This window comes from Loxodonta africana, chromosome 6 (assembly GCF_030014295.1).
Source record: "Loxodonta africana isolate mLoxAfr1 chromosome 6, mLoxAfr1.hap2, whole genome shotgun sequence".
NCBI lineage: Eukaryota > Metazoa > Chordata > Mammalia > Proboscidea > Elephantidae > Loxodonta > Loxodonta africana.
In genome coordinates, this window is record NC_087347.1 from 5,002,451 (window position 1) to 5,020,838 (window position 18,388).

The 18,388-nt window shown below is 51.9% G+C and overlaps 1 protein-coding gene across 24 annotated transcripts in view; it reads right to left on the reverse strand.

Annotated features, from left to right (window-relative positions):
* Positions 1-18,388, reverse strand: part of LRRFIP1 (LRR binding FLII interacting protein 1) — a 155,165-nt gene that overhangs the window by 66,465 nt on the left and 70,312 nt on the right. For 2 of the 24 annotated variants that reach the window (XM_064286475.1, XM_064286471.1), the window contains exon 1: positions 17,998-18,099. The exons of 9 other annotated variants lie outside the window; for them this stretch is intronic. In XM_064286475.1, the coding sequence (XP_064142545.1) occupies positions 17,998-18,063 (66 nt within the window). In that variant the 5' untranslated portion in view covers positions 18,064-18,099. Of the gene's footprint in view, positions 1-6,196; positions 6,545-17,997; positions 18,100-18,388 lie in introns of those variants that run through there. 13 more of the 24 variants (XM_064286460.1, XM_064286461.1, XM_064286468.1 and 10 more) reach the window with 11 other exon arrangements.

An 18,388-nucleotide genomic window follows, 5' to 3' on the forward strand; every position in this document is an offset into this window, starting at 1 on the left:
GAACTAAGGCACAGACAGGGTGAGTCACTTGCCCAAAGTCACGCAGGCCCAAAGTGGCAGGCTGGTCTTGGAACCCAGGCAGCCTGGCTGCATGCCTGTGCTGTAGATCACCCGCCCACCTGTGGCTATGATGGACGCACAGAGCAGAGTGTCAGGGCTGCACGTGGCTGTGGGGCCATTGGTTCGGCCCCTGCCTTTGCTGAGCAGGAAGCAAGAGCCCGAGAGGTCACAGGGCCAGGGAGCACAGACTCTGACCCCACTTCCCAGGGCTGGCCAGCCCCTTCTTACCACACCCTGCTGCCTTCAGCCTCTGTTTCAAAACTCGCAATGCTGGGCAGCCCAACCACTTTCAAGACAACTAAGATCAGCATCGAACAGTTCTCCATGTCAGAGTCCTTCCTTACATTACAAAATGGGCCTCCATTGAACACTCTCCTGACTCGTAGCAGTTGTGGCATATTCTCTGAGAGGACATCTAAAAGGCCTGACCAACCAAGCCTGGCATTTGAGCACTGGTTCAGGCTTCCCCAGACCCTTGCTCACTCGGTCCTTCATGTGATACTCACAGGGGGCCTGGGAGGTCACTAGCATAAGTGTACCCGGACGCAGATTTCCTGATGCTCAACAAGCCCACCTCCTTCCCTCTGAAGGTTCTGTAAATGACACGGTGTTCAGACTTGTCATTGCTCCCTGGATAGTCTTGAAGCAGGACATTCCAAGACTGCCAGTAGGCTTCTGGCACGATCCGTGGGGCACGTGCAGTGATGTGGCCAGTGCCTCAGCGCTGCGTCTCCTACCACGGCCAACATACAACCCCGCAGGCCCAGGTCGTATGCTCAATGGAAAATCACAACTGTGTCAGGGCTTTGGAACCTTGCTGCCCTTTTCAGGTTTCTAGGCCATGCTACCTTGTGTGAAGGGCCACCTGGGGTCTATAAAGAGGTCCAGGAACTCAGGCAGGAAGGGGAGAGAAGGGATGGGGCAGAAAGGGCCACTGGACTGAAGGCCTGACACACTGACCTCCTCTAGCCTGTTTGATGGCGAGCAAAACGACCAAGTTCACACCAAGTGCAGCCTGCCTCCCAGCCCTTCCAGTGAGTCCAAGCTCGGTGCCTTCTGGCTCCGTAGTCAGCACAGACCAGGTAAGAGTTCCCATGGCAGCCTTAGTCCATGAGCTCAGGTGGGAAGGACAGGGAGTGGGGCTGGGAGAACAGGAGGGAGGGCATGGAGGGAGAAAGAAGGAGTGAGAACATAATAAAGAGGAGAGGGGCTGGAAGAAGGAAGGTGCCACCAGTGGGGGACGGAGGGAAGGAGGAGCGTGGTGGGCAGAATTCTAAGGTGACCCCCGAGATTGCCACTCCCGTGTACAAGTCCCACGCAACCCCCTCCTCATGAGTACAAGCAGGGCCTGTGACTGCGGTGGGATGTCACCCCTGTGATTAGGGTGCCTTATATGGCAAAGGTGAAGGGAGGTTTGCTGGTGTAATTAGGACCACTGATCAGCTGACTTTGGGTTAATTAAAAGATAGATAGATTATGCTGGGTGGGAACGACCTAGTTAGGTATGTGTGGCGGGGTCTACATGTCAAGAGATGCTCCCGCTGGCTTTGAAAACGTGAGCTGCCATGTTGTAAGGGGGCTGGTGGGGTGGCCATGTGGTAAGCCCACGTGGGTGGCCTCTAGGAACTGAGAGCTGCCCCTGGCTGACAGCCAGCAGGAAAATGGGGACCTCAGTCTTACAGCCGCAAGGAACTGAATTCTGCCAACAACCACGTGAGCCTAAAGAAGAACCCGAGCTCCAAAAAGGACCACAGTCTGGCCTTGTGATACCCAGAGGAGAGGACCCGGGTAAGCAATGCCTGGACTCCTGACCCACTGAAACCCTGAGGCAGCAAACATCTGTTGTTTTAAGCAGCTACGTTTGTGGTAATTTGCTATGCAGCAAGAGGTAACGGACGCGAGGAGGTGAGGTCTGAAATGATTACTGCTGGCATGATGTGAGTATCTCTGTGGTCTGAGGTAAGCCCAAGCACCTACATGACCAACAGTCCTTCCTTCATCTTCTCCAGGCCTGCCTGTCCAGCCCCCACCCTCCCCTGGTTTATCTCTGGCCTGAGACTGGGGCAAAGATTCTAGAAGAGACCACCTGCCTGAGTATGAAGTGCCTGCCATCTGGTGGCTCCCACTCAGGTGGCTCCCACCAGACTGGCAGGCCCCCAAAAAGATGCCCTGTGATTCCACTAGTCCTGTGGGGCCTGCCTTCCACCCAGGAAACGGCTCCCGTCACGGCCTGCGTTCCCCTCTGACCTTCACTGTTCAGCCCAACATGTCTGTCCTGTCCAGGAGGATAACCGCATCCAAAGACTAAAAACTATACCCCTTGATTTGAAGGATGCGGGGCTTGGGTCATAAAAGGACTAAATGAACAAACCAAGTTAAAGCATAAACCCCTTATGAGGACATACACAAAAAACTGCCACCTCTAAGGCAGATCAGCTTTGATCAACCTTCCACTTAGAATTTATGGGGAAGAGAAGTTTGTAATTCAACACAACTGGCAGCGTAAAACACTCACATCATTCAGGATTCTTTGGTGACTCATATCTGGAAAACAAAGCCCCCATAATACAGGAAGCGGTGACAATCATGCTTGCTTCTGAGAATCTGGCTAACGAAGAACCAACGGATACATGAGCCAACATTTAAGTTGGTGCAGAGTCTATTCATATCCGCCTTCAGGAGCTCAAAACTCTACTCTTATCGGCAGAATCACCCTTGACACCAGCCTGTGAGTAAATTTCCATAAAAGGCCCAACAGAAAAACCACACAAACTTCCAACAACACAATGCATCCTAAAACATGCCGAGAACATCAAAACAGCCAGGCACAGAGCACAACGGGTCATCTGAACCTCCTAAATGACCATTATGGCCTCACTAAAGGGAACAGTTGATATAATCAAGCCACTAAATGAACAAAAAACACCAAATAGCTTGTGGCCCACCATGGCAACATGCAAACGCAAATTCATGGTTCAGTGGAAGGATTCTCGCCTTCCATGAGGGAGACCTGGGTTCAATTCCCGGCCAATGCACCTCACGCACAGCCCCAACCCATTTGTCAGTGGACGCTTGTGTGTTGCTCCGATGCTGCACGTGTTTTAGTGGAGTTTCCAGACTAAGACTAGGAAGAAAGGCCTGGTGACCTATTTCCAAAAATCAGCTAATAAAAACCCTATGCATCACAATGGTCTGACCCCCAATCAATCACGGGGATGGCGCGGGACTGGGTCGCACTTGCTTCATTGTGCACGGGGTCACCGTGAGTCAGCTCGAGTCCAAGGCAACTGCATCTCAAACAGCACCTGCCAGGTCCCCCCTCCAAGGCGCCCCTGTCCACACCGCCAGGCCCCCCCAAGGTGCCCCTGTCCACACCGCCAGGCCCCCCCAAGGTGCCCCATCCACACCGCCAGGCCCCCTCAAGGCGCCCCTGTCCACACCGCCAGGCCCCCCCAAGGCGCCCCTGTCCACCCTGCCAGCCCCCCCAGGTGCCCCTGTCCACACCGCCAGGCCCCCCCAAGGCACCCCATCCACACTGCCAGGCCCCCCAAGGTGCCCCGTCCACACCGCCAGGCCCCCCCAAGGCGCTCCTGTCCACACCGCCAGGCCCCCCCAAAGTGCCCCTGTCCACATTGCCAGCCCCCCCCAGGTGCCCCTGTCCACACCGCCAGGCCCCCCCAAGGCGCCCCGTCCACACCGCCAGGCCCCCCCAAGGCGCCCCTGTCCACACCGCCAGGCCCCCCCAAGGCGCCCCTGTCCACACCGCCAGGCCCCCCCAAGGTGCCCCTGTCCACATTGCCAGCCCCCCTCAGGTGCCCCTGTCCACGCTGCCAGGCCCCCCCAAGGCGCCCCATCCACGCTGCCAGCTCCCCCAAGGCGCCCCTGTCCACGCCGCCAGGCCCCCCCAAGGCACCCCTGTCCACGCCGCCAGGCCCCCCCAAGGAGCCCCCGTCCACGCTGCCAGGCCCCCCCAAAGTGCCCCGTCCACATTGCCAGCCCCCCTCAGGTGCCCCTGTCCACACTGCCAGGCCCCCCCCGAGGCGCCCCTGTCCACACTGCCAGGCCACCCCCCCAAGGCGCTTCTATCCACACTGCCAGGTTCCCCCAAGGCGCCCTGTCCACACTGCCAGGCCCCCCCCAAGGCGCTCCTGTCCACGCTGCCAGGTTCCCCCAAGGCACTCCTGTCTAGGCAGCTGTTCGCAAGGATTGGTGAACCTCAGCCACTGCTTCATGGAGCAGGACCTGTATTTTTACTTCCCATTCGTCAAGGATCAGTTTTGTAAAATATAAAATTGCATATTTGATGTCACAGCTCTGCCAAACTGCTTCGAGAGCTTTCAAAGGCTCCCTTCCACTTTCAGCTAGCGGGGGTGGTTTACTGGCCCTCACTGCTCCCTGCCACATGCACCCTCACAGGGCCCTGCCTCACAAAGGCCCTCAGCACTTCTTCTTGGCCCCTGTCCACCTGGTCACGGGGCTCTGGGAAGGGGAAGCCTCTGGGCCCTGTACCCCCTTCTCTGCCCAATACCATCCTTGCTGAGGTTCCTGGGAAGCATTTAAGGATGAGATGATAAGCTCCCTCCTGGATCTGCCTCCAGGTGACCCGGGTGGGAGGACAGGGGGATGTAAAGGGGCATAAGCTGGTGACCCTTGAAGCTGGGGGAGGGGCACACGGGTTCTTTTCACCAATGGTTCTCGAAGTGTGAGCCCCAGCGGCAGCATCAGTACAACGCGGGAACTTGTTAGAACTGCAGAAACTCAGGCCCCACCCCAGGCTCCCCAGTTAGAACTTCTGGGGGTGGGGCCCAGACAGAAAGTAAGTTAAAGGAGCCTAAGGAACAGGACGGTGCCTGCTGATGCTACAAGATGGTTGAAGCTCCATCAGTTTTTTGCTAAACACCGCCTCAGTGTTGCCCCTCCTCGGCTCCCCTCTTCCTGCTTCGGCTGGCACTCCCCACACCCCTGAGGGTCGGAGAAAGGCAGGAGCTGACCTCTCATACCTGTTGGTCAGGAAGGCAGAGTTCCGCCTGTCCCGCCTCACAGGGAGAGTCGGCCGTGTCCCCCCATCCCCCTGGGCCTGGTCCAGACCCCATACACGGTTTTCTAAGCCCTGGATTTTAAAGGGAGGCACTTTGTAAGGGTGGGGCACTTGGGAAGGGATGCCTCCAGCTATCACCAAGTTACCCCATTACAGTAATTTTAAGGAACTGAACCTTGAAAACTGGACGAATGGACACAGAGAACCAGGGTGGAAAGGAGGAGAGTGCTGCCACATTGCAGGGCTTGTGTGAAACAATTTGTGTACAAGTTTTTGAATGAAAAACTAATTTGTGCTATAAACTTTCACCTAAAACACAATAAAAAAAAAAAAAGAACTGAACCCTCAGCTCCAATGGTCACTTTGAGTTTTTATATTAACATATATATATATATATATATTTTTTTTTTATATAACTACACAGCACTCTCAGACCGAGGTGATCTGTGTGGTGGTGAGAGACGCTAAAAACACACAGACGTGTTAAGCCTGACCCCAGGGCCTCCTGACAGATGGGTAAAAAGAGCCAGGGTGTCCGGCCGCTGCCCTCAACGCTGACCGTATGGCACTCGGGGCTCAGAGGTCTCGGCAACCTGGACCTTGACCCTCAGGGTGCCCGGGCTGGGTGGGGACAGTCACACGCGGTCACCTCCCCTGGATGCCTTCTCAGCCACACGTCCCGGGCAGGAGCTACTGTAGTGAAGGCCGCTGTACCACATGAGGGCCCTGGCTGTTCTGGCTCTGACCGACTGCGGAGCGGACGGGATGCTATCTGCCGGAGCAGAACACGAAGAGGGAGACAGCAGTCCGCACAGGCCTGCTCTGGCCTGACCAGACGGCCCAGCTCCGTGCGCCAGCCACCCGAGCTGACCTGCTGTGAGTTGCAGTGGTGATAAAACAGGGGTCCAAGGATGCCAGCTCCTTCCTGGGGTCAGGTGGCTCAGTGCAGGGCAGTGTGGGCTGGGGATGGGGGCCAGGAGAGCTAGAAAGAGAAGTCCTTCACCAGGCCCAGTGAGAGAGGGCCAGGGGGCTCACAGAACAGAGCCCCCGCCCTAGCCTCCCCGCCCCGAGGCTTTTGCACAATAACTTGGTTCTTACTTGTCCTTGTGTCTGCGGCGCAGGTTTTGGAAGAAACAGGAGATCCTCCCCAAGAGTGGGCAGCACCCCAACACCCTGAACCCCAATTCCAGCAACCTTCGAGGGCTCTACTAGTCGAATGGTATCTGCGCTCTTCTGCGGCTCCCACTGTTGAATTGCTGTAGGTCCCCACATGGTGCTCTTCAAAGAACTGCTGTTGCTAGTTGCCATCGACTGGATTCTGACTCACGGTGACCTCATGTGCGCAGAGCAGAACTGCTCCACAGGGTTTCCAAGGCTGTGACCTTTCAGAAGCAATCTCCAGGCCTGTCTTTTGGCTCACCGTCCAGCGCTAAGCCGTTGGCACCGCCCAGGGACTCCTCTTCAAAGCTCAGAGAATGGATAAACATTCGTGGAAGGGAATCCCCAGCTGCCTGTAGACGGAGAAGGTGTTTGCAGATGGTGTGTACAAAATAATTTAAAAAGCTGCAAATAACTTCAGGGAATTCCGCTATTCACACATTTCCTTAGCTTAGAGACTCTTCTGGGGTTCAAACATAGCGTGGAATTCTGTATCCTTGGACCACGCACCCTGCAGAAAAAGTCCTTATTCTGCTTTTAAACCCTGTATCTACACCCAGAGAGAACACCGGTGGTTCGGTGGCAGAATTCTCGCCTTCCATGCGGGAGACCCAGCCGCCATTTCCGGCCTGTGCACCCCATGTGCAGCCACCACCCATCTGTTGGTGGAGGTCTGGGTGTGGCTCTCATGCTGAATAGGTCTCAGCAGAGCTTCCAGGCTAAGACAGACTAGGCATTAGGCTGGGTGATCTATTTCCCCGAAAACCAGCCAGTCGAAACCCTACGGACCACAACGGTCCGATCCACGATGGCTCTGCGATGGAGGGCACAGGACGGGCAGCATTTCATTCCATGGAGCCTGGGGTCACTGTGAGTCGGGGTCAACTCCACAGCAGCTAACAGTTACACCCAGGAGTTTCAGAATGCTACACAGAAGCTGGAAGGGATTTACCAGCCATAACTCCCTCCATCAGTTCTCGAGAAACAGGACTGAGGCGCTTTTGCATCATTTCCTCCCTGTAAATGAGACAGTGGTGGGGTTTTCAAAGGCGTCATCCAGACAGCTGGCACAGCAGCTCTGGCAGCCAGCCTCCACCTCTAGTGCTGCTATAACAGAAATACCACAAGCGGGTGGCTTTAACAAAGAGAAATTTATTCTCTTACAGTCTAGGAGGCCAGAAGTCCGAATTCAGAGCACCAATTCCAGGGGAAGGCCTTCTCTCTCTGTTGGCTCTGGGGGAAGGTCCTTGTCGTCAGTCTTCCGCTGGACTAGGAGCTTCTCAGGAGCAGGGACCCTGGGTCCAAAGGACACGCTCTGCTTACGGCACTACATTCTTGGTGGGATGAGGTCCCCCGTCTCTCTGCTCGCTTCTCCCTTTTAAATCTCAAAAGAGATTGGCTTAAGACACAACCTAATCCTGCAGACTGAGTCCTGCCCATTAAGATAACTGCGTCTAATCCTGCCTCATTAACATCATAGCGGTAGGATTTACAACACATAGGAAAATCACATCAGATGACAATATGGTGGACGATCACAGAATATTGGGAATCGTGGCCTAGCCAAGTTGACACATATTTTGGGGGACACAATTCAATCCATAACAGAGACTATCACCACGCAAATTAGCAACTGCAGTCCTCTTGGTGGTGGGATGCTGACCTAGAACAGTCTTTGAAAGGAGACTGTCTGCAATACATCCTGTAATGCCGTGTGGCTCATGGAGAGAGGCCTGGGCCTCGGACCAGCAGCTCTTAGTCCGACAAGAAGGGGGACAGCAGTGACACCAGCTGCATGCCAAGTCCCTTCTCAGATGTACAATGGCAATGATGCCACAGCAGCTGTGCAGAGAAAGGCACCGTCTGCCAGCTGTACAGCGTTCTACACGTAGGAGGAAGTTTTAATAATAATTACATGTGTTGCTTTCAGCCTCCAGGCTTTCAAATCCAACAGAATTGAAAAACTGGCAGCATTGTTTTTTTCACGCCGCATGATACACTATAACTATAATTCACAACCTTTTGGGAAAGCGTTAAGGATGTACTGAGAGTTCATTCATGTGGATGGGGCAGGAACATCATGTCACTGAGGCCTAAACCAAAAAAATCCCAAACTTGTTGCCGTTGATGCCAACTCAGGATGACCCCATGTGTTACAGAGTAGAACTGTCTTGTAGGGTTTTCTTGGCTGTAATCTTTGTGGAAGTAGATTGCCAGGCCTTTCTTCTGTGGAACTGCTGGGTCGGTTTGAATCACCAACCTTCAAGTTAGCAGCTGATCACAAATCGCTTGTGCCATCCAGGGACATTGGTTGAGGCCTGAAGTGGCTGAAAAGGACCAATTTTGCTTAGAAACCAGTAATCCTTGGCCAATATCTGATTCTTTCCCAGGATGCTGAGGCCTGGGGCTCGCTAAGGAAAGTACACACAGGCCGAGTCCAAGCGACACTGCGTGTGCCCCACAGTCCCCAGTTTGCAGCAGATACGGCTGTGTGCTGTAGCTATGAGAAAACGACCCAGAATCCCTGTCAATTTCCTGGCTGTCGGTGCTCCAGGAACTGACAGCTGCCACCAATGTTTGCTTCCTATGCCAACCTCCAGCTCTTCATACTCAGTAGATTCTAAAAATAGTTCGCTATTCAGAGCAGCTGAGCAGACTGGCTGAGGCGTTCTCCTGCTCAGATAAGAGCGCGGACAAGCCTCATAGCTTTGAATGGTGGCCAGCTGCTGGCCTCTGTCATGTGTCTCCATGGCCCCGGGTCCCTCGGCTGACAGATGCATCTCAACTCTGTCTCAAAAGAAACACTCGCCTTTCAGAACGCTTGCTTGGTTAGGCGTCAAAGTGGTTCCCCAATGGCCACAACAAGGAGGCCTATCCTCTACAGCCATGACTGTGATTGCAGCCGCCATGATGGAGGGTGCTTTGGGGCAGCAGCTGCTGGTGGGAGAGTTGCCAACACACAGAGGGCATCTTGGAAATGTTGAGGGGAGTTGTCACAATGATGGGGGGAGCTACTGGGACTCAGAGAGCAGGCCCAGGGATGCCGGCCACCCCGCACTGCAGACGGGCATGCACATGAAGGAGGGCGGGAATGGCTGCACAACTTGAAGAGTAATAATCAACGTTGCTGAATTGTACATGTAGAAACTGTTGAAATTGGTGCATTTGTGCTGCGTATATCTTTAACAACAACAACAAAAAAAAACTTTTTAAAAACGGGGGGGTGTTGGGTCTGCCAGGGTTGGAAAATGAAGCTTTACAACTTCTGCACTGAAAAGTGGTGCCCAATCCTCAATCCTCTACTGATGCCAAGATGGCGCCCGGCCACCCTGTGGAGCCAAAAGAGCACAGGTTCAGATTGCTGGTCTGAGTGCCACTCTGAGGCCACTGGACATACAGGGCAGGCACACCTGCCTCAATCTTACCTGATGATTTGGAGAGTGTAAAGTTGAAGACTGAAGTTTAACAAGCTATTTAAAACGGTTTCCATCAGAGTCAATTATGGAGTGGATTATAAAATTATCATGGATTTTAAAGATAAAACAGCAGCCTTTGAAGGAGACCTCCATCTCGCCTGGCTACTCTCGCTGGGTGAAGGCCCCAGGAGCTGGGCACCTTCCGCAGCCCTTGGGGGACATAGAGGAGAAGTCCCAGAGGCGCTGGGGCAGGCAGTCTCTATGCTGGGGCTGCAGCATTCTCATTTAAATTGTTCTACAGATGGAGGCTTCTTCACAGATGGAGGCTGTCCACAAAGAAGTCTCAAGGCTTAGAAACCAGTTTTGCCTCTATTGCATACCAGTTAACACGAGCTTGGGTAGATTCCTTAAACTTCTGAACATCAGCGTTCATTACAGAGGGGCAGGGTGGGGTGAGGGGGAATGAGGCTACGTGATCCCTAAACGTTTCCTTTTCCTCTGCAATTCCCCGCCTCTTTTTTTTTTTTATACCTGAGGTGAGCTACTGGGTCGGCAGACTTCTTTCCCCTTTGTTACTACAAGTCTCCTGACTTTGCTTATTAACTAAAAGTAAATCCCTTAAAAGTACCTCATATATCAAATAACAAATTTATATTAATCAGAAACAAAATCATTGATGCTGCTTTTATCAAGTGCAATAAAGAAGAACATCGACCTATTCAAACTTCGGAAACCCTGATGGCATAGTGGTTAAGAGCTACAGCTGGTAACCAAAAGGTCAGCAGTTCGAATCCACCAGGTGCTCCTTGGAAACTCTCTGGGGCAGCTCTACTCTGTCCTACAGGGTCGCTATGAGTCGGAATCAACTCGATGGCAATGGGTTTGGTTTGGGTTTTTTGGTATTCAAACTTCACAGCACCATCCAGTCTCCTGGATAGCCACCACCCACATTGATTTTGATGAACAGGAAATGATACACAGTGTCTTCTCGGCAAATGAACTGCTGTTACTACATCCTTCTCCAGCCTCACCTGTCTGCCAGCTGCTCGCCAGATGACAGGTTTCTATCTAGCCACCCAATCTGGGCTCCCCCCTCCCCTCCACCTTCACCTACAGTCTCCAAGACCTTTCCTGCAAACCCCACACCTGGAAGGTTTCAGAAAACGTTTTGTTTCCATTCAAGATAAGGCCAATCCCAGAAGCTCCAGGGTCTTCCTACCTGAGGCAGCTGGTGACTACTGACAACCTCCCCTATAGGCAATAGATACTCTTCATTATGGACTGAACTGTATCTCCCCCAAATATGTGTTAGAATCCTGACGCCTACCCCTGTGGATGTAACCCCGTTTGGGAATAAGGTTTTCCTTGTTATGTTGGTGAGGCCAAATCAGAGTAGGGTGCGTCTTAAACCTAACGACTTTTCAGATATAAAAGAGCACATTAGGTACAGAGAGGAGCAAGCACAAACGGGGAAGACAGATGCCACATGGAGGTCTCCAAGGAACCAAGGCACGCCAGGCTACAGATGCCCAAAGAGACAAGGACCTTCCCCCAGAGTCAACTGAGAGCCTTCCCCTAGAGCCGGCTCCCTGAATTCAGACTTCCAGCCTCCTAAACTGTGAGAAAATAAACAAGTGTGTTTGTTAAAGCCATTCACTTATGGCATTTCTGTGACAGTAGCACTAGGAGACAAAGACGCTCCTGGATCCCGCTATAAAAGAGAGAGAGAGAAGCTGTCATTTCTACCCCCAAAGAGCTGGTCCACTTGGATGGGGGAGGAGCTACCTGAGCAGAAAAAAGACTTCTGCCTCAGCACTTCTGGTGCACGGTGACATAAGGAACAGTTACAAAGTCACCACGGCATGAAAAAGTGTGAAACAGGAGTTTCTGCAGCCTTTCATTTCTGCTCTCCTTTTCCTTATTTAGAACAATGGACCACTGCCCATTCAATCGTCTGAAAGTTACCAGATATAGAAAAGGAAACCTCGACAACTTCTCAATATTCATTCAGGGACAAGCACCCTTGTCCTAAGAAGCCACCTTAGTAAACAGAAATCTCTGGGCCCCGGTGTTGGGGCTGTGAGATCCCAGGATGCAAACAGAAGCTGATGGCAGCAACAATGACAGACGGGTCTAGGTGTCAGCCCACTGCTAGGTGGGCTTGGGGCGGCCACCTAACTTTTCTGAGCCTCAGTTTTATCTTTATCTGTACAATGGAGTTAGCAAAACTACCAACTCCTCATGAGGCTGTGACGAAAGCTGGGAAGATAGGATTTCTACGCAAGCACTTTTCACAATAGCCAAAAGGTGGAAACAACCAAAATGTCCATCAACGGATGAATGGATAAACAGAATGTAGTATATACACGCAATGGAGTACTCAGCCACAGAGAGAGAGAGGAAGTCCTCATACATGCTACACGGATGAAGCCTGGAAACATCACGCAGAGCCAAACAAGTCACTTGCAAAAGGACAAATACTATATGATCTCACATGAAATATACAGAAACCAAAGCTAAGAATTTTTAGTATTCAGACTATCAAGAGAAAATTAAATTAGCTTCTTTCTTCCAAGTTAAACAAAGCCGTCTTTTGCAGTACCCAAGATTTAATTATTCAAAATTGCCATGTGCTTGATTACAGCTATTATTACCTTCGGAGGGAGAGGGAAGGGGGAGTTTTTGCTTAGGGGCACTGAGTTGATGTTCCTGGTGGTGGAATGACTGGGAAAAGGACAGCATCAATGGTGGCATGACTTGAAGAATACAATCAATGTCGCTGAGTTGTACATGCAGGAATTGTCCAAGATGGTGTATGGTTTGTTATGTATGTTTTCACCACACACAAAAAGAGTTCTACATAAAACACCAACAGGAGGACACAGCAAGGGTTTGACAAAAGTTAAACCACTGAGACAAATGTTAGCGATGTTTATTATTTACATCGTGTCTTCTGCAACAGGTACCGATCTAGTGGGACAAATCCTACCCAGATTAAGCTGGAAAGCACCATGAGGAGACAAGCATGCTAAGGCACCCACCTAGCAAAGCAAGCAGAAAAAAAGACCACAGGGGAAATTTCACAGGAAGTAGGTGGGTTCTGTCAACCCTCTCCCGAGCAGGTGCTTTACTTCTCTTCCCTCAGGAAAATGACACACCCACTGCCCCCTATAACAGACACGAGGAACACAAATGGTGTTCAGGAATGTACATGAAACTTCTGATTCAAACTAAAAGTAAATCCTCACTGTAATCATTTAGGATAAATTACTTCTCTAGAACAAAGTAGTTGTAATTCAGATTCAATACAAAACTACTCAGATGGTTTTAAAGTCGCCAAGTTACAGCCCTAAGGAGAAGCCACTTGAAACGCTGGTCCTCCCAAAAGAATGAATGAATCTCAGAATACACCTTTGTGCTGTTTTTCAGTTGCTCTGTTTTGGAATTTGGCCTGGGGAAGGGAGGCTGTAGCTGTAATCAAGCACATGGCAATTCTGAATGATTAAATCTTGGGTACTGGCAAGAGACAGCTTTGTTTAACGTGGGAGAAAGAGGCTTATTTAATTTTATCTAAATAGTCTAAATAATAAAAATTCTTATAAATCCATTCCATGAAAATAAGTTTCTTTACTAAAAGAAAACCAAAAACAAACTAAAATTTGGGAGACCAAGAGTAAAATAAGGTAACGAAAACACCTCTCTACCTCACATGTGTCTCAAACCACTAGGATGTAACAGGGTTTAATGACTGTTAATAACATACTAGGAATTTGAACATCATGGCCTCTGAGGCTCTAAGCATAATGCCCTTAAACATGAATAGATTGGAAACACTGGCACATGAGTAAGGAGTCATAAACAATTCCTTTGCTGAGTCACAGAGCCTGATTTTTGGGGGATAACAAATTCCTCTTGAACATTGCCTTTTGAGGAGCAAACATCAGGCCACACTTGGCCTCACAATTCTGTAGACATTGGATAAGAGCCTGGCTCTGATCAGGTAATACTCCAATTAACTTCACAGAAACACAGTTTTGCAACTATAAATAACTTGACTTCCTGTGCACCATGTAAGTGGCAGCTCAGACTGCAGGGTTTAGAAATTTGCAAAGGAGGCTTCCGCTGTGTGGTATCAGTTCAAGCTGAACAGAAACGAACTCTTAGACAAAACGGGAAATTTTGTCTCCAGTTTTGCCCCAGTAGGACACTCTGAATACTATTAGAAAAGACTTAAACTTACTACTTTCCTATCTTAACTGCTTTGGGAAATGATACATCTAAGTGCTACTGTGGCTCTGAGCTCAAAATCCCAAGCGGAGCTACAGCAGGACCGCCATCTCGGTGTTGACCTCACCCACATGAGTCAACAGTCTTCCCCTGCAGCTCCTGGAACGCGGACCCAGGTGCCTACAGCGGCCACTTGAGAAGGGACTTGTGAGCCTGTGTGTACAGGCTCTACCCTTCCAGCTTCTCCTCAGGATGGTCCTGGTCATTTACAAGGGCTTATCGTTTTTTTTTTTTATCACTAATTAGTATGTCGAAAGACACCAAAGGTGACACAACATGCCTCAAACGTGGGGAAGTTACAAAAGATAAAGAAATGGGAAAGCTAGAGCAATGGCCCACAGCTGATCGTCTTACATCGTTTCAGGGTGGGCCCAGGGTGGACCCTGCCCTTTTCTTCAGGTGGAGCTTGCCAAAGCTGCCTCTTCCTGACAACCCCCTATCTCACCAAGGTGGCCTCCAGCCCTCTCCCTCCACTGAAGACCCCTAATCCCAGCACACGTTGGGGCGGTGGTGGTTCAGTGGTAGAATTCTCACCTTCCATGTAGAAGATCCGGGTTCGGTTCCTGACTAATGTACCTCAAGCAGGACTACCACCCATCTGTCAGCGGAGGCTCGTGTGTCTCTATGATGCTGAACGGATTTCAGTAGAGCTTCCAGACCAAGGTGGACTAGGAAGGAAGGGCCGGTGATCTACTTCTGAAAATCAGCCCATGAAAACCCTATGGATCACAATGGCCCGACCCGCAACTGATCACGGGGGTGGTGTAGGACTGGGCAGCGTTTTGTTCTGTTACGCATGCGGTCACCATGAATCAGGCTAACTTGACAGTAGCTAACAACAGTCACAATCCCAGGTCACAGGGACACTTACTGTAGAATAGAAGCTGGGTTAACCCAGTCTGAAATGCCCACCAGTCTCCAGTTGGAGCTCTGCATCCTGCAGTGGCCGCGTATGATTCCTATGGAAACGCACCCCACTTCTGCACCTCGCCTCATCTTCCTGACACCACTGCTCATCTCTCAATCAGACGCTTCCTTTTCCAACACACCACAACCTCAGCACACAGGGACTGTCTCACTTCTGTTCCCCATACTGTTGCATGCTGTCGAGTCAATTCCACTCATAGTGACCCCATAGGACAGGGTAGGTCTGCCCCATTGGGTTCCGTAGGCTGTAATCTTTATGGAAGATTCATAGCAATTCTACACGACAGGGGAGAACCGCCCCATAGAGTTTCTAGGCTGTAATCTTTTGGGAGCAGTTCGACAGGTCTCTTTTTCCAATGAGTGGCTGGGGGGTTCAAACTGCTGAGTTTTTAGCCATCGTGCCACCAGAGCTCCTTCACTCCCCCATGCACCACTCTCTAATAAAGTTTTCTTACTACTTATTTGTTTAAAAAAAAAAAAAAAAAGTCCCTGTTGTTGTTAGTTGACATCGAGTTGCTACAGGTTTACATTTTCTTACTGGCAACTATTGGGGCCAAATGTTTCAGAATGAAAAGGTTCCTGGATTTCAGAAGGTTAATATGCATGTGATAGCTGGACGATGAATAAGGAAGGCCGAAGAAGAATCAATGCCTTTAAATTATGGTGTTGGTGAGGAATATCAAATAGGCCACGGACTGCCAAAAAATGAACAAATCTGTCTTGGAAGAAGTACAACCAAAATGGTCCTTAGAGGCAAGGATGGCGAGACTTTGTCTCACATACTTTGGACGTGTTTTCAGGAGGGACCAATCCCTAGAGGAGGACATCAAGTTTGGTGAAGTCAGTGAAAAAGAGGAAGACCCTCAACAAGATGGATTGACACAGTGGCTACAACAATGGGCTCAAGTACGACAACGACTGTGACGATGGCACAGGACCAGGCAGTGTTTCGTTCTGTGGTACACAGGGTCCCTATGAGTCAGAACTGACGTGGTGACACCTAACAAGAACGGCAACCATAGGATTCATATACCACGTACTCTGTGACAACTCTGCATACCAGCCCTTAATCAAACACATTAACAAGCCTGCAGAGAAATCCATGAATAAATAATGACTAAAAATAGCCTTACTCAGTCTGGCCAGGTTTCACTGCCAAAGGAATTTTTGCCACAAACTTTTGGTTTTCAGAGCTTATGGGGTTCTGGTGTTGGGGCGACAGGTGGTGAGCCTGTGGGGATGAACCACCTGCTTTTGTCCTACTTATTTCTGCAACAGCTCTATGAAGCAGGCCTCTTAACCCAGGCAAGGTACAAGGCCCAAAGTGCTAAGGAGATACCGTATACAGTGCTTTAGTGTACCCAGCTGTTGTCTCCACAGTCAGGAGACACTGTAGCCAGCGCCTCACTGTACCCAGCTGTTGTCTCTACAGTCAGGGGACACTGTACCCAGCACCTCACTGTACCGAGCTATTGTCTCCCCAGTCAGGAGACACTGTAGCCAGCACCTCACTGTACCCAGCTGTTGTCTCCACTGCTAGGGGACACTGTAGCCAGTGCCTCACTGTACCCAGCTGTTGTCTCCACTGCTAGGGGACACTGTAGCCAGTGCCTCACTGTACCCAGCTGTTGTCTCCACTGTAAGGGGACACTGTAGCTGGCGCCTCACTGTACCCAGCTGTTGTCTCCACTGTAAGGGGACACTGTATCCAGTGCCAACTGTACCCAGCTGTTCCCCCAGCCCGGTTGTGTGCTCTTTTGCACTAGAATCTTACCTAGGACTACCATCTACCTCATCTTTGCCATCTCTGGTTTACCTTGGTGGCTCCTTTGGCGCACCAGGCATCTTGGCCGCACCCTATCCATCCTCATTTCCAGCACCCTTCACTGATGGCAGTGGGTTCACTGAAGATGGCTTCAGGATCTGTCTGTAAGTCCTCAGGCCCCTAGAAGCAAATTATGTTAAGGGGTCTGAGCCAGCTCCAAAAGTCTGGCTTACAGCCTCAACGTGAAATGAGATAACAGAAGCAGCACACTAAAATGGACATTAAGGAAAATCCAGCAGACCCTCCTCAGCAAGGAATTTCAATTCTGAGGGTGCACTCATTAGAGTCCAGTTCTGTGACTCTCTCGGGCAGGCGCTGACCAGGAAGCTCCTCCAAGGGCAGGGAAAGCTTACTCATCTCTAAGTTCTCTCCACACCCAGCGGGTGATTAACTTCTACCTGGTGAATGGGCAATTGTTTGGGGTTCATGCTTTCCTCAAAGTCCCCACAAAAACCCAATAAAGTGTAAATTTAGTGTTTTTTGCTCTCTTCAGTATTCTTTTTTCAGTATTAGGCCAATAAAATATTTCTTTACCAAAGTGCACCCCACACCTTTCACCTTTAAAAACTTCCTTCCATTCACGATCAACTGCAGGCTGTGTCAATATGGGTCTTTTCCATCCTTCCCCATCTCATTCCCCACCCAATTTTGGTGGCCACACTCCCTGATACCCATGGTTCCACTACTGGGTCTGGAGCTGGATTACAGCGAAGTCCCACCGGTGGAGGGTCCTGTCTAGACCCCGGAGACCAGCTAATGTCGATTTGGGGTCTTGGGCTCCTGTGGGTGCTGGAGAGATGGGGTTCAGTCCCCAGTAGTCTGAAGCCTCAGGGCAGGACAGGTGCCCCGGAAACCACGCCCGCCCCAGAGGACGCCAGCCTCCAGGAAGGGCAGCAGCTCTGGGCACCGGTTCCTGGGTGTCGGTATTGTGTAAAACCCTAATCTAGCAGTTCCCTGTGCAACTCGAGAGCGCACGTAGGTCTCAGACCTCGTCCTGGCTGATCCGCCGCCAGAGTCAACTCCGCAGGGGAAGCCGGCAGTCCAGGCAGAGGGAGAGGCCACACTGCGTTTCCCCGTGGCCAGGGGTCCCACAAGAAGAGGGGGTGCTGGTGTCCCGGACAGCCCCGCCCGAGCTGGCTCCCGCCCACAGCCCCCCGCCAAAAAGGGGGTCCGCCGACTCGGCGCCCCCACCCCACGCCCCGCTCCAGCTCCCGGAAATCCAGGGGAGGTCCCCGGGGAAACCAGCTGCACGAGGACGGAGCTCCCACAAGGTCCCGCTCCCTTACCAGCCGCTGCGCCTCGGGGCTCAGGCAGTCCATCTCCGCGCTGCGCACGGCCGGGGAGCTCGCCATCGCGCCGGCCACGCTCCCAGTCGCCGCGCCTTAGGAGCGCACCCGGCGGGTCCGCGGGCCGGGGCCTCAGCGCAGCCGCATGCCCGCCGCGGCGCCGGCCACCGAAATCCCACGGCAGCGCCGAGGCCCGAACCGCTCTCGCCGGGAGGCGCCGGGGGTGCGCGGGCTCGGGCGCGGCCGGTGGGGCGGGGCGCAGGTGGCGGCGGGCCGGAGGGAGCAGGGCCGCCCCGCCCCGCGCTGCCCCGCCCACCTCTGGTGGCCGCCCCGCTCCGCACTGCCCCGCCCGCCCCGCGCTGCCCCGCCCACTCCGCCCGCCCCGCTCCGC